General features: G+C 36.4%; 1 protein-coding gene across 3 annotated transcripts in view; it reads right to left on the bottom strand.

Moving 5' to 3' along the window:
• Positions 1 to 846: 846 nt before the first annotated feature.
• chst1 (carbohydrate (keratan sulfate Gal-6) sulfotransferase 1) overlaps positions 847 to 15930 on the bottom strand; it is a 40152-nt gene continuing 25068 nt past the window's right edge. The window contains exons 1-3 of one of the 3 annotated variants that reach the window (XM_015338516.2): positions 6956 to 7067; positions 6463 to 6629; positions 847 to 2591 (exon numbers count right to left, since the gene is read on the bottom strand). In XM_015338516.2, the coding sequence (XP_015194002.1) occupies positions 1284 to 2546 (1263 nt within the window). In that variant the 5' untranslated portion in view covers positions 2547 to 2591; positions 6463 to 6629; positions 6956 to 7067 and the 3' untranslated portion in view covers positions 847 to 1283. Of the gene's footprint in view, positions 2592 to 6462; positions 6905 to 6955; positions 7068 to 15930 lie in introns of those variants that run through there. The other 2 variants (XM_015338517.2, XM_006642649.3) reach the window with 2 other exon arrangements.

The raw sequence follows: 15930 nt of genomic DNA on the forward strand, positions 1-15930 counted from the left end.
TACACAAATCTAGGTAAAATTGGATTTGTTAAGAAATCTTATGGATAGTTAATGATGGAATATTATTCCAAATGGTTGCCTTACACTTCTTTCTCTTCTTTCGTGAGACTTTTGTGGGAAATTATGGGCCGTGATATTTATAGTTTTTCTTTTTGGAAAAAATTAAAGAAAGCTGTGTGGACTAATCCGAAAAAAGTCGAGACCATTTTTAAAAGATTTTTAAAATGTACACAACACATTCTGAATATGCCCTGAATCTAAACATACTGACGGTGGGGGTAACATTCAAACAAAAAACAAATTGCTATTAAACATATTTTTATGTTTCAGATCCATGCTATTTGATTGAATAAAGAACAGATGAAATTTATAAATATATACATTTCCAATTCTCTGTCCTGTATTAAATAGCAGTCTCAGTATCAACTGAGATTTTAAAAGCTATTTTTGCCAGTTACAAAAATAAAGTATATTAAAGAACGGTTTGTTATATACATAATTTAGCAAAAACATAAGATTTCCTTACTAGAATTCTGAAACCTTCATTAACTCTTCAGATAAAATCTTAATTCCAGTTCCTACAGTATCTGCAAAGTACTTTGACCATTATACTCCAAATACGGGTAACTCCTTCTCACCAGGGATATTCAAGGGCAATTACAAGCTAGTCTGAAACATTAATTCAACCTTTTTAAAAATATAATATGCCCAGAGATGTAAAGGATGGAGTTTTCTTTGGCTCAAAACAAAATTTCCTCCTAAAAGTGAAATTAACTTTCTTTGAGCAATGGAATTAACTTTTTGTGACTGAATCACCCCCCAATAGATGTCAGATAATATTAAAGGTTGACTGCAACATTCAAAGGTTTATTGCACAGTTGGTCTCATACAGTTTTTTGAATATTTTAGCCACAGGAAATAAGTACATTTTCTAACAACTTCTTGGGTCCAATTACTTAAAATGGACAAACAGTAACATTCACTTTTGTCAATGCAACAAGCCAGCATACAATAATTTAGAGAAGAATGGTGCTTTAGTTTTGTTGCTGAAGTAAAATAATGGTCTTTTATAAATCAACAAACATTATTTTCTTGTACTTCATTTTAAAATTTGTAAACAGCATACAGCATCACATGTTTTAGTCCAGTATATGTATGAAGGTTGTGCTGATGATAAATTACCCTTAAGATGCCTTCAAGGTTTTGGACATTTAGTGCAAATCTGAAACAAATTAAGGCAACATTTATAAATATATAAAAATAGTTGTCCCCCACTCCCTTCATTACAAAAAAGGTAAAAAAGTTCTGTTCTCAACCAATGTCACTGACATGTTTTTCAGCTCCTCGGGGGATTCTACCATCTTGTACCCCAGCTGGTTTAGAACCTGCTGACAAACAGTTTGGGTGTAATCTACCATTTCATAAGGGAGTTTTAACCTCCAGTTCTCTGCATTTGCTGCCGAGTCTCTCACGGTTCCATATTTATGCTTCGCTGACAGCTCGTTACTTCCCCGGGTGTTGGTTTGTATCCACTTGACCACATTGTCATCCAGCGACATTCCTAGGTACTCGTATATCTCCTTGGTTTTTTGGAGGGGGTTTCTCGCTAGATCTTCGTACCTCACCAGTATGTATTTTCCTTTTAGCCATGGTGGCTTGCTGAGTCCAGTGGAGACTGAGTTCAGAAAATCCTCGCAAACCATCGTCAGCTGGCTCATATCCAAGTTGTACGGCTTTCTGCCCGTCGCCCTCCAGATCCTCCATAGTCTATAGATGTCTCTGAAGGTCTCGATCCTGGAGGATAAAATTCCTCTTGGATCTCGAACCAGCTGAATGATTTTCAGGTTCAGCCTGGGGTCTTCAACTAACGCCCTGAGGTCGCTGATTTCTGGAACCCGGACTGTTTTGATGGCAACATGCCTCCGGTCCTTGCAGGAATCCGCAGCCAAAGTCATGTTTAGAGAAGCGCATTTTTTTACGCAATCCCCTTCCTCAATGTTGACCTCACTGGGGCGGAATGCATCACACACCGGTGGGGAGCACAGGGCCTTACTCGCTCCCCTTCGGAAGAGTTTGTCAGTGGTGTGGTTCACCGGCTGGGGTTTAATGTAGCTTTCTAGAAAGTACAAATCACAATCGTACAGACTTCTCAGGAGGTCCCTGCTGGCCCCCAGCATCACCCTTCTGTCAGCAGTGTTTTTGCTGTGGGAGAGGCGGGGTATCAGTGTTGTCTGCACATGGTACAGAGGCTCAAACAAGTAGAACACATCAGAATGCTGATTAAATAACTGCCCAACAAAAGACGACCCACTTCTTGTAGTAGCCAAGATCAGGATATGAGTCTTCCTGGAGATATTGTAGGCAAAGTAAGGGTACTCGTCACAAAGCCTGTCAAAAGAATCAGTTTCTTGTCCCAAGCCACAGTTCAGCGGACTCGGCACTGGGCAGATCTGAAAAGACTTGGCTGTGAATGTCCTAATCGCTGTGTACTGGATTGCTATGGAAGCCAATGCTAGCAGAAGAACAGCCTTCCAGGAACATTGCATGGCTGAACACCTTCATTTAGACTCTGCAATCTGTTTTGATGCTATCTGTGATGCAAAGAGGAAAAAATGGATTACAGACCAAGGCAAAAATAAATATGGGACAGAAAGCCCATTCATGTCTTACAGTAAACAGGCCAGGTGCAGGAAAACAGACTCCCAAAAAGCACACTGAGTCTCAAACTAAGATACAACTGCTTTTTATTAGTCTTCAAGGATTAAAATTATAACCTTTTCCAGCAACTGAAAAAATAACACTGAACATTTTTCACAGCTAAGTTTGTCGAGAATCTCCAAAGAATAAAGGGCCTATACTAACAGTAGGATGAAGTTTACAATAGCTCAGAATCATTACACAAGTTTAGGGCTCAAACTATAATGCATGACAGACAAAGCTGTAATTTGCATTTGCGAAACATTGCAGTGTTCTGCAACATTAGTAATAATTTATTTATATGTACTTAGAATTAAATAAAAGTCCCTATGGTTTCATTGAAAGCTAAACAATCCATCATGTGGATTCTGCTACAGTTTCAATGACATGCTAGAAAATAAAAGGTCTCCATGACTTTCAGCTATTTTCTGATTACAAAAGAGTTGCCACCATTAGGAAACATCTCTTATTGCAGTTAAACAAATGAAGAGTTTTAACCCAACATCCTAAGTTTGCAAAATGAGCCCTGAATAAATAAAAATGGCTTTCCTTTTCAAAGCTTATGTCCATGAGAGGTTCATTTTAATAACTGTCATGCATTGTTTAAGCATATCTTGTTAGGCAGGTGTAAGACGAACCCTCATTATTTCAACTTTTTGTGTTGCATGTTTATTACTGCTTCTGTTTACTCCCACAGTCCAGAGACGTACTGGGAGGTTAATTGGCTTCTGGAAAAAAGGCTCTGGTGTGACTGTGTTTGTGTCTGTGTGTGCCCTGCAATGGACTGGCATCCTGCCCAGGGTACAGTATATCCTTGCTTGACAGGATAGGCTCTGGTTCCCTCATGACCCTAAACTGGAGGAAGCAGTTGGAAAATGGATGGGTAGATGGAGAGATGAATGTTTGTTACTTTAAATTTACACATGCTTTATATCGGGTCTGTAAGGCTCGTCCTTCAATTTTTTTATAGGCAGCTTTAAATGGTCAATTAGCAGAGCTCAAAACAGCATGTTAATTTCTCATAATTAAGCAACAGATTGATCCAATTAAATCATTCGGAACTCAGCAGGAAGGAAAAACAGAAGATACTAGGACTCTCCAGGGCTAGTGATGCAGACATCAGCTTTATATTTTCTTGCTTTAATTTTTACTTTCCTTCCTCCTCTAGTTCTTTTCAATTGGATAACTGAGCCACACAACCTGATCTACAATGTTTATCATTTTCTTTGTCACTTTAGCCAAGAAACCAATCTGTTTTCTAAGCATTTTTTCTGTGGCTTCAGGTCCCCCAACTTAAGGGTCCTGTGGTTTCTAATCAGCTCACCAGTCCTTATCTCAGGATGTCCCCTCCTCACACACAATGGGGGAATGATCACAATCAGGTGCAATGCATGCATTTATCAAACAATGAAATCCGACCCTGTGTCATTCTTTTGATGTTCTGTAGCTGTGGTCTCCAGCCCTGGTCCTGGAGATCCCCAGTCTAGTAAGTCTTAAAGCTTACTCTAAAATATCTATGTTTACATTATTTTTCTAATGAGTAAGTAATAATTAAAGGAATTGAGGTCCTTGATACTTCAACGGTTTTCACATTTTGGAGCCTAATGTTCTCTTAATTGCTTAATTTAACAATTTGCATGCTTTAACCAGGTGGATGCTGCACATTGGTGGTGGTGGACGGGATCCCCATTACCTGTAAAGCGCTTTGAGTGGAGTGTCCAGAAAAGCGCTATATAAGTGTAAGCAATTATTATTATTATTATTATTATTATTATTATTATTATTATTATTATTATTATTATTATTAAACTGATAACAGTTAAATTGTTGTAAGTCTCTAAAAATCAGTGAGTTAATGGTTCTTCCCTTTGATGAACCTTTTGGTCTGGGGTTCTCCAGGACCAGGTCTGCTGATCTTTGTTCTGCTGGGCTCCAGGGATGATCCTGGCAGCTGCAAGGACTTAGGAAGACATTTTGCAAGCTCAATAGGCTTCATTTTGCTTTGAATACTTGGATATGATAATATAAGGAGATTGTGAAAACCTTTATACAATATTTGCATATTTTGGACTAATACTTGTGTGAAGAATGAAACTGTAGTATGATTTCCCTGCATGTACCATATTTTTCTATAGGTACCTCACTTGCTCTTTTTCGCTTTCAGCTGACTGAAAAATGTCTCGATTTGTTTGTGTGAAAAAGTCATAGTGGTTAGAGTCCCTTTGTATTTCAAGGTCTGGTTTTATATATTTACAGTATATTGTATTTTGAACATATCCCAGCTTTATTTTATTTTACCACTTGACTGTTTTTTTCTCCCTTTTATTCGTGGGTGTCAGGTAACAATGACATACTGTAGAGTGTCAGATTTTTACTGGTTGGTTAGGGAATCTAGTGCACTTGTGTCTGTACAGTCCCTTTGTCAGTGAGGGATAGCAGTCCTTGATATGGGAAGGTAAGATTTTGAAAAGCCCCTTGAGAAATGGATTGCTTGAAATAACAATGGAAAATATTAGAAAAAGTGCTGTTTAATTAAAATGAATGTATACCATGGGTTCTGCCTCCTAATCTGTGTGTACTGTAACTGTTTTTGTGTTATTTTTTTTGCATTTGATTTTAATAGATGTTAGGTTCATTGAACACATTTCTAATATGTTCATTTTGTTTACTACGCTAAATATTTCCATAATGTGAGAACAATTTAGCACAAGCTGACCTCAATAGAGAGGTACCACATGCTCCACGTAGTTTTAATAAGTATTTTATAGACATTAAATTGTTGTGGTGGCTGTGGACTGTGCCTCAAACTGCTCACAGGAGAGGAAGTCCTGTTAGGAATCGGCTTTCTGCTTTGACACAGTGATTTTAGGAAACCCGGTGTCTAGGGGGCACCTCAAATTTCAAATATTTAAAAACATTCAGCAGATTAATTACATTACTGCTAACATTTATAGCTTTTAACAAAGTCTATCGTTGAATAATCACGAATAAGCAGATGTAACGCTTCATTTGCAAAAGTTCATTTTGAGGGATTGTGTCAATGTAATATTTGTTTTTAGGCACTTATAAATACGCTTTCAATTACAAACAACGCTCATACTGTATTTGGAGACTGTAGTACAGCACTAAAGTTTCTAACTAAAAGGTACGGCTCATATTGTACTATTGTACTATTGTACTACAGGTTGAATTTAATTTAATGTAATTTCTCCTGTAAATTAGTTACAGTTTGTTGGTAATCTGTTTTAACAGAATGTACCATTTTTATATGCCAAATTTAATACCAGAGATTGGCGGTGAAGTTTCAGTCGCTTTAATAGATGACATACTAGGCAAACGTTTCAACTGTAACGGCAGCTTGTTGATTTCCTAACGGCACTAATAAAATAACCTAGAAATAAGAATACCGCATTGTCCGAAAGCAACGGGAACTTAACATTATTCTTGGAAGTTCCCTCAAGTTCACGACTTTCTCATCTGTAGAAAAGGTATACTTAATATCAGTCTGACACATGACAGTATGTGACAAAAGCGATTATCCGCAGGTTATCTTAGCCTACTATGAAGATCTGATTTACTGCAGAACTCCACATCCTTTCACTAGGAAATATACTGTAGAAATGCAGCGGACAGCTGAAAGAGAAATTTGCAAAACAGGCAAAACAATTGTGGCTGAACTTTTATCGGCATTAAAACATTTAATTCATTAAATAATGTATTAAACAAAAGATAATATAGGAACTGACAGAAAATAAATGTACTTGCCTTATTTCAGATCACTGTTTTATGTAGCAGAATGGTTGTTGGCGTTTCTGCGTAAAAGCGCTGCAGATGTGTAATTTTGTGTAGTTCCAGTCACAAAGGTTGGGTCCCATCTCTTCTACAAGGAACAGCCAAGAGAAGCATCTACCTTTTATTCCCTCTTCTGCCATCTGAATAGCAAGAAGAGAGAGGAAACGAAAAATAACCCACGCAAGAGACCGGGGTGGTGCTACACGGAGGAAGAGATCATGATTGTAGTTATTGAAAAAAAACATATACAACGTAATTATTCGAGCAATTGAATGCTATGACGAAGCAGGCGACCTTAGCATATGAGCACCCACTGAGTACGGAAGATTTTCTTAACTACAGTGTAGGTGTTGCTGTGTGGAGTATATGAGGACCAGGCAGTTAGCTCAATCTGGACCACCTCCCCCCCCCCCCCCCCAACACACACACACACACCATCCCCTTCCTCTCCAGCCCCATTTCCCACATTTCTCTCTCCAGTCTGGCTCAATTCTCCGTCTCGCCTCCGCAAAGTCAGCTTGCGCCTCTGCGTGGCGATACAGCTTCGATTGCAGAAAATGTTCAGTCTCCGAAGACAGCGGATTTTTGTCTCCGACACTGTACGCACCTCCCCTACATAAAAATCACAAGTTCATCATTCATTGGTTTTCGATTTAAGAATGGTATTAAACAGAAAACGCTACAAAGGTTAGCCTGTTACGCACTGTAATTACTATCACTGTTTACTATGCAGATGCTCGGATGAAAAAAAGAGAAATATTAAATTGGAAAACAGGTAACTTTTTTTTGGCAAGCAGCAGATGTTTTTGACATATACACTGTAATTCAACTACTGTATTTTTTAAATGATATTATTATTTGTAAGCAGGCTGCCTATGGCATTTTATAGGATTAGAATGATATATCATACAGATACATACTGTTCTTAAAAGTAATTTAAAAAAATTACTTTAGCAATAAATGTTTTGAAGAAAGTTTGTCATGTTGACACCAGTCACATCATCCTAATTTCATGTTGCGTGCAGTCAAATTTTTATCTTAACATTTAATAATCAAATGAAGGAACTGGTGACAAACTCCATTTGACTCGAGGTGTCTTCAGCTGTCCTGTCATTGAGTAGCATCCCACTCATTAAATATTTACAAACGTTTGCATGTATACTGTAGGCTTCTGACCTGGTAACACTTTGGTATCAAAAAAACATTATTATTGTAAGACAAAAAGGAGCAAGAAAGAAATGCAGTTTGCCGGTTACTGGTGTATACAAATATCTAAATTAAAGAAAACAAGAATGAGCTATTTGTGGTTAAAGCTAATAGTGTATGTGTCATTAAACAAAAGTTTGTAGCAAAAGGAAGGCAGATGTCCAAGAGCTCCTGTTTTTCCCATCTGAGGCTGTCATAACCAGTCATTTAACAAACATACTGTAGCTATGTGGTTAACGTTGCCTCACGAGACAGTGGGTGAATCAAACAGTATGAACGAAAGAAGCTCTATTACACTGACATCACAAGTGAGCTAGAACTGCAGAGCCGGACAGCTTGGATATAGTGGCATGTCCAGGCTTTGTGGCTCCTCCCTTCATAATCCAGTTTCTCAGAAATATTGGATTTCAGTGGACATGGTGATGAGTACTGAAAGGCCTATCTGAGGCAACAGATAGTTGTAACCAGCTCTGTATGAGGCTAACATAGATGGCAAAGGTGGAAGAGGATTGAAAAGGGAGTAGAAGAAGCAGGCCATATCTTCTAGAAATTATGGAAAAGCAATGAAAAAGACAATCCAAGTGTATAATAATACAATAGTATTGTTCAGTAGTATTGTACAAGGCACTCATAAGACTGCATTTAGAAAACTGTGTATACAGTAATTTTGGTCACTATGCTCCAAAAAACACACCACTCTGGATTCATTCCAAAAGAACAATGTACTGTAATACAGTACATTTCACTGCCTAAAGGAAGGTTCTACACTGACATGGAAACCTTCTCCAAGTCTATCAAAATCCGCAAAGGCATTGTCAACCCAGTGGTCTTCTTCAAATTGAACAGTGACATATGAACTAGAGGACACAAGGGGAAGCTACATGGAAGTACATTTAAAACCAGGAACAGAAGACTCTTCTTTATATAAAGGGTTGTGAGAGAATTTTACAAACTACTCAGCTATATTGTTTTGGCCAATAGCCTGGCTTCTTTTAAGAAGTGGCTGGAAGACACACTCGGATCAGTTAGCTACTAACTATCAAGCAGGCTAGGTAGGCCAGTTGGCCTTTTCCCAACTTTTGTTCTTATGAGAGAAACATCAAAGGAGGATCCATGGACAGAATAGGAAAATATTGTACACTGGACTGAGTGCCTGGACATTGGAGAGGAGTGACTGATTCTGATTCAGCATCACTGTCCAGCCTTCCTCTGGTACCATGGGTTAGTCGATAGGATGTTTCTACTCAATAACCCTTGTGATGTGCCCTTCCCAGCTCAGTCCAGAGTGTTGATATGCTAATTAGTGAGGGAGATCATACTTTGCTTGGTCACTGGGGCACGCATCACAACCGTCATGTGTGTTTATGTGCCAGCAAGGCTGCAAATACAGTAGGTACTGTACATGCATCCCTGGAATCAGCATCACATGTCACCCTGGGCCAATGTATGGATGTTGAAGAAAACCAGCTTCTACGTTGAATTATTATCTTGATGTGTCTTCACTAGATTCTTTATTGGTGTTTCATGTAATAGAAAAATCTGTTCTTCAAATTTCACCTGCGTTTCTGTCCAAAGCCATTAATATCCCCAACCACTCTCCTACAAAAAAACGTTTGGGCAAATCAAAGATACATAACGTTTGAGAAGTTTCAGTTTTTATAATAAATAACAAGCATGCAAAAAACAAATTGGCTTTTTTTCTGTGATAATTATAACATGGATAACAAAAGATATGGTTTTTGTGGCTAAAAGATTGATTTATTAATCCAAGGCTTCACAAGGCATAATTGAAAATGCTGTTGTGGAAAAAACATTTCTCATGAGAACGATCAACCTATTTATTTACAGTATTGGGATGTAAGTGTTCTAATAATGAACATAAAGATCAAGTGTGAATATTGAATATATGTTGAATACTGCAAAACCAACAAAATTACAGATGATCTACAGTAATTCTAATTCTTCCCATAGACCATTACACAGGTCATGCATATGCATAAAAATAAAATAATGGAAAGTTAAAACCTCCGATATACAGTATGTAATAACCAAAAGGAGAAATAATGAAATTAAATCTTGCAATGAATATTTATCACTTAATCCTGTATGGAATAGTGTTTTGCCGAAGGCCACAATGAAATGGAACACCTCCCTGTTGGATAGTCGAAAACGGGCCATCGTAATAGCATGGGCAGAATCTTTTTTTTTAACCGAGCTTTGGAAAATGTTAAGAGCATCCCCTGTCTTCCACTTAAATGCACTCATTGCAGTGCCCTAAAATATGCATAACAGGTCCAGCATTACATTTATTTTCAGATTAACAGAAAGTATCATACAGTACATTCAAAATTTCAGTGGGCTTGATTGAACTGCAGGTGCAACCTTTCATGGACACCTGTTAAGAAATGACACTCTTAAGAATATACCCTTCATTTTAAACTGAAATACATTTCATTTTAGTTTGCTAAAGAAAAAATAATACATTCAACATTATGTTTATTTCTTAAAATCAGAGATATCAGAGATATCACACATTCAAAACTCCTAAACGGAACCGACCGATTTGTTTGGAGAATCTTAGTGTTTCTTTTCATGCAAATTTATTGGTAACAACAGTATGCAACCTTTTTATCTATACAGAGGCATATCATGACGTGCCTTTTTCAAGTGTTTGTTTTTCTCAGATTGGGACATCTTATAAAAGCCTCCTTTGAGTTCTATTTTTTGGATCACGTACAGCTAACTTTGAAAAAAGAATGCCTTCACTGTGTAATGTTTCTCTTCACAGAATAAACCACAGTCAAGCTTTAGCTCAACAAACCCAGAGGAAAAATGCTAAAAGGGGCTGTGGTTCTTTGGTCCTCATTGACAGGCTGAGGAGTTTCTTTTGAAAATATATATAAATATAATTTGTTATTTTTTCGTATTATGTAACATGTCACCACTTAACGTGTCACACTGCATGTCCTGGGCACCCAGCCAGAACACCATTAAAAGAAGGACAAGGAAGCAAACGCTGACCAGCCCTCTAGTGTTACATACTATGAAAGTGATGGTGCAAGACCGAGGGACCAATTAATGACAGGAAATTCCTTGGGTCAGTTATGGGCTTTAAATGCCCATTTGAAATAGATTTAATTGAACCTGTGCTAGCAGAAGCCAAGCCAACAGCTCTGCCTTTGGAGTAATGATACAGAATGCTTAATTACTCAATTATAACATTTCCATGCTGGTATCATATATCTTAAAGAGCTTTTAATGGCAACCAGAATTGATAAATATCAACCAAAATATTTATTCATGAAAGGTTAAGAACAGTTTAATTAGATTAAAATTATTTTGTTCTCAGGGCCTTGGCCAGTGAGTCACTGGTCTCATGTCTAGCCCAGTGAAACAGCTCATTCCACATACAGTATACTACCACGGAGATGAGTTTTACATTGTTGCTGTATAATTACTGATTTAATATGCTGCTCAGATTTCTATTTAATGTTTTTGAAGCTAATAAGGTAACAGAGCAGACTGTTTGGTTAACTCCAGTTAATAGAAAAAAAACTTGTTTCTGGGGGTCTTCTCTGCCAGTGTTCCATGTTACCTACAAGTACTATAAGAATGCAACTTTCTTCATGACAATAAAGACACCTGTAAAAAGAGAACAAACAAAAAATCCCTTAAACTCCCAAATGCCCTTGATAAATAGAAAACATTAATTCCTAACAGTCTCCAAAAATCTCTGATCTCGAGTGAATTCTGACTTTCATCAGCTGCTTTTGATCTTGTTTTTTTTTTAAGAGCCATGTAGATGGATCTGTTTTCTCCATGGACACAAAATGCAGGAGTCCACTGCTGTGCTCACTTACCAGCCACACATTTTAGAACACAAATCACCACTGCCATCAAGAAGAGCATCTGTAAAACTATTTCAGGGGGTGCCTTCGCATTCATATACAACATCTGCTGTCAGACAGCCACTCTTCTTCATCGGATTGTATCCACTCAAGCAATTCAATTAAATAGACAGAAACAAGCCAGGCATATTAAAATAGAACACAAAACCAATTTGTCAGTTGTAAACACATGGCAACAATTAGTGTGTTTTATGCCTAGTTTGCTTCATTCACAATGCAAATAAGAAGCAAGACTCCCCTTTACAATGGTTTTTGTTCTAGTAGTACTCAGGAATACGTTTCCTGTGGTGTGAAAGGATGTGTTATCTTTATATATGGAAACAATCTACTAGAACAATGTCAAACTAAAGATGCATATTGCACTTTTACTTTTCTTACTTGGCTGTTGTGAAAACCTTACCCCACAAAAATAGTTGTTTCTGTCTAGTTTTGTCAACAGACTAGTAAATGAAACACCATTGTGTGGATAGGTATAACTGTTTTTTTTATTTAATTTGCTAAAAGATTAATGTTTAAGAGCAGGGCCTTTCACTCAATGACTGGATATGCCATTTCTTTACAAGTATCTAAGTACCATAATTTCAGCATGATAACAGGCAGTAACAAATTATTTTAAGTTCCTCTCAGGGTGCGAGTGTTTAAGTGCATTGTACATACTGTACACATCTTTTTGAAACAATTTTTACTCGTTGTGTTACAGTTCACTGATCCCCCTTATCTGTTGGAAATTCCCACAAAGATCTTGATCCCAAGTGGAAACCTAAGAACTACAGTCCTGCAAATGTAGTCACAGGTCAACATAAATAGATACAGTATGTGAGATTCCATTCTTTCCACTTTAAAGATCTTCATGTTGATACATAAATTATTTTGATATTTCTGGTACTGTATCTTACCAAAATGAATACTTTGTTTATTATTTATGAGCTCTAAGTACTGTACTCTTAACCAGACAGACAGATCATAGACAACTTTACAATGTGATCGTAACCAACGATTGCATTATTTGAAAATAATCTGTATCCCTCTTAATTGAATTTTATGACAGGTACTGTAATATAATACGTAAAATATAAATCTGTATGCAAAAATTACACAAAGGTGTTATCAGAAAAACCCTCTGAAATAAAATATTGTATGAAGCCTTAGTGGTACTGTATAGCTTTGTCCTGGAGACATTTCTGTCTCTTTAACTCGTTGACACAAAACACCTCATTTTGAGAACTATTCAGATCTCCCTTCTTGTGGAATGGCAATTAAACTTGGGTTTTGAAAATCTGTTACTTTAGAATCCTGAATACATTTACATCAGATGCCTGATGTTTAAGCCATCTCATTTACAAAGTGGTGGAGCATATTTAGATAAATGGGTATCACACTACACCATGCTGCAATTGATAAATATGTTAATTAGCAATTGTAACTCAGTCTAAAAAGTAGCAGAGATACATAATGCTCTAAAACAACAAAAAAGGCAATCAGACATACTCTTTGGTTTGTTTCTTAAGATAATCTTCATTTTTCACAATCTAAAATCTTTAATTGGAATAAGCTGCCTCATAGTCTTCAAGCACACTTTATACACTGTATGTAGTATTTAAAAACACACTAAAATACCTAATATAACTTATCCTTTGCTACAGAGCAGCTTAAAAAATGTTAGTTGCTATTACTGTTAGAACAATACAGATTGATATACTTATACAGTAATTCTGTCATCCAGTTTTAAGTCTTCCTAAGTGTTTCTTTTTACATTGTTTGAAAATGGTTTTGGTTGCACATAAAAGCACTTTTAGTTACCAATGTAAGTCATTATTGTAAAAGGTAAGCATTATTTCCTCAGAAATCAATGCAATTATAAATGGAAATTTAAATATAATCTGCAAAAATACCTACATTACAATATAAACATGATTCTACTGTTCCACCCGCCACCTTCTGTGAGATTTAACAATTTGTGGGTCTCTGTAGCAATCTATTCTGCTTTTATGAAAACATAAACATGTACAAATGAAATAAGGGCTCCTATAAATCTGTACCCACCAAGGAAGGCTGGTGGTTTTGTTAAGATCTTAAAAGAACTTCAGGACAGTCTTGACACTTTTATTGTATACTTTCCTGTTTCTATTTGAGCTTATTTCGTGTCCTGATTGACAGGAACAATTTTAAGCAGGGATCTGACTTGGTCCTTCATGTTAGAAACTATAGAGTATAAACCTTTTAAGAATTACTTATTTTGAATCTCAGGGAGAAATATAGAAGTTGAAAAATCAAATCAAAGAAAAGGTTAGAATTGTTCAACAATACTGTTACTCTTATAGGACCAAATGAGAAACAAACTGTATAATATCTGTTCTATATCCTCTTAATAGTATTGTATTGTAGGAAAGCATTTTTCACTGAGCCTGTTTCGAAATGCTCTTAAATATATTGCATTTTCAATTTCCAGTGTTCTTCCAATGGTATAATTTTGATGATAAAGCAAGATTTAAGAGATAGTGGCTCATCTTTTGAAGAATTATCTTCTTGGAAATAATATAAATTCTAGCAGCAGCTTACATCTTGCAAAATCTGATTACAAAACGCATTGAAAAACTCTATTTGACAGTTTTACTATCTCTCCAAAATGTCAGAGGAAAGACCTTTGACGGGACTTCAAATAAAATACCAAAATTTGCATTAATCCTTTGCAGAAAGCTTCCTTTTGCTTTATATGTGTTGGAAGTATAAGGTGATAGGGTCTGATGCTTACATGTACTGTACAGTACAATGTAAATAGTGTGTGTTGATGGAATATTTTTAAACATGTAGTGGTCAATATCCCTTGGCTCCAACATTTCAGGGACAAATATATTGACATGATTTGTGAAGCCAAGAAAATATTTCAGTAAAACAGGCAAAAAAGAACAGGCATTTTAAAGAGTGAGGAATTTTATGACAGCAAACAATTACTAGAGTATTAGTACTGTAATAATCCTAAATCGTCCTCCAGGATGTCTTCCAACATTCATGCCATCAGCTCAAATGAGAAAATCTGGAACTGAGAAATTCAGATTAACAAGAACTAAGCACTTGCACATGCTGTACCGAGTGGAATTGAAACCATATTTTCCAAGAATGTACAAATTTAAATACTGATTTAAAAATAATTTATTTGATCAGTGCTTTTAAGATGCAGGCTGCTAAACACCTATTAAATTTCCTTTTGCAAATAATTAATTTGTTCTCAGGGATACCTCCGATTCTTGATTTACAGTGTCAGATTTCTTTTTTTTTGGGCCAATGATGCCATTCATTCTCCAACTGACTTAATAAAAGTATCACATTTCAACCAGGTTCTTAGTCCAGAGAGTGCTACATTCCTTATTCCCTGCTGGTAGCAGAATGTCTTCAGGGACAGGAAGAACTTGCACAAAAGAACAGGTGGGCAATAATGTTTATAGCTGCTGGAAAGAAGAAAAATGGTAAAACTGGCTATAAGCAATGCTTAAATGGCTCATTTAATAGACCACTTTTCTTACATTTTTAAGTGTCTTACATTACAATTTAGAAACAGAAAATCAAAAGGGAAAAGGTAGTTGACTAACTTGCTGAATGTTCATAGGTAGATAAGGTTCATAAGATCTAAATTTTGATCCACAAAGATGACAAACAGCAGCATTTCCACCCTCAGATTCCATCAATAACTAATGCCGCCAATTTTCTGTAATATATAAAAAGTGGTTATAAAAGGTTAAATGGACTTTTTTAAAACAATAACAAGAAGAAAAAGTGAAATAACATGCTGAATTCCTTTTTGAGACTTTTATGAAGCAATTGAAACGAGACATCACCTCGGTAGATGTAAATACTATTAAATATAAGATTTGAAACAGAACTACAGTTATTTTTCACAATTGTATTTGCAGAAGCATGTAAGTATGGAAATAATTCAAAAATTAAGACTAATGGACTGGTATAGAAAAGCCTCACATTCCTGAAATCTGACAATAATCTCTTCTGGCAGTTGATTACTGTATTTCCCAAACTTTCCCTCCAAGATAACTTGACTTTGGGCTGTGTACAAGCCAGAATGGACTGCTGTAATTCCAGAGGGGGTGTTCACTCTTTGACCATCGTACTGTACTGCCACAGCCAATGATGTTGTTCTTAACTAATATCACAGCCTTTCACAGTGGAGCTCACGTATCTATACATTCAAGATAAAAACATATTTTGATACATATTACAGTTCTAATTTTATCACATTATGGTGCAGCTCAGTTCTCACTACTATTTTTGGAAAGGTTGGGGAAATAGTTAAGGGTGATGAGCACAACTGAGTTAA

The sequence above is a fragment of the Lepisosteus oculatus genome, chromosome 21, assembly GCF_040954835.1.
Source record: "Lepisosteus oculatus isolate fLepOcu1 chromosome 21, fLepOcu1.hap2, whole genome shotgun sequence".
Classification (NCBI taxonomy): Eukaryota; Metazoa; Chordata; class Actinopteri; order Semionotiformes; family Lepisosteidae; genus Lepisosteus; species Lepisosteus oculatus.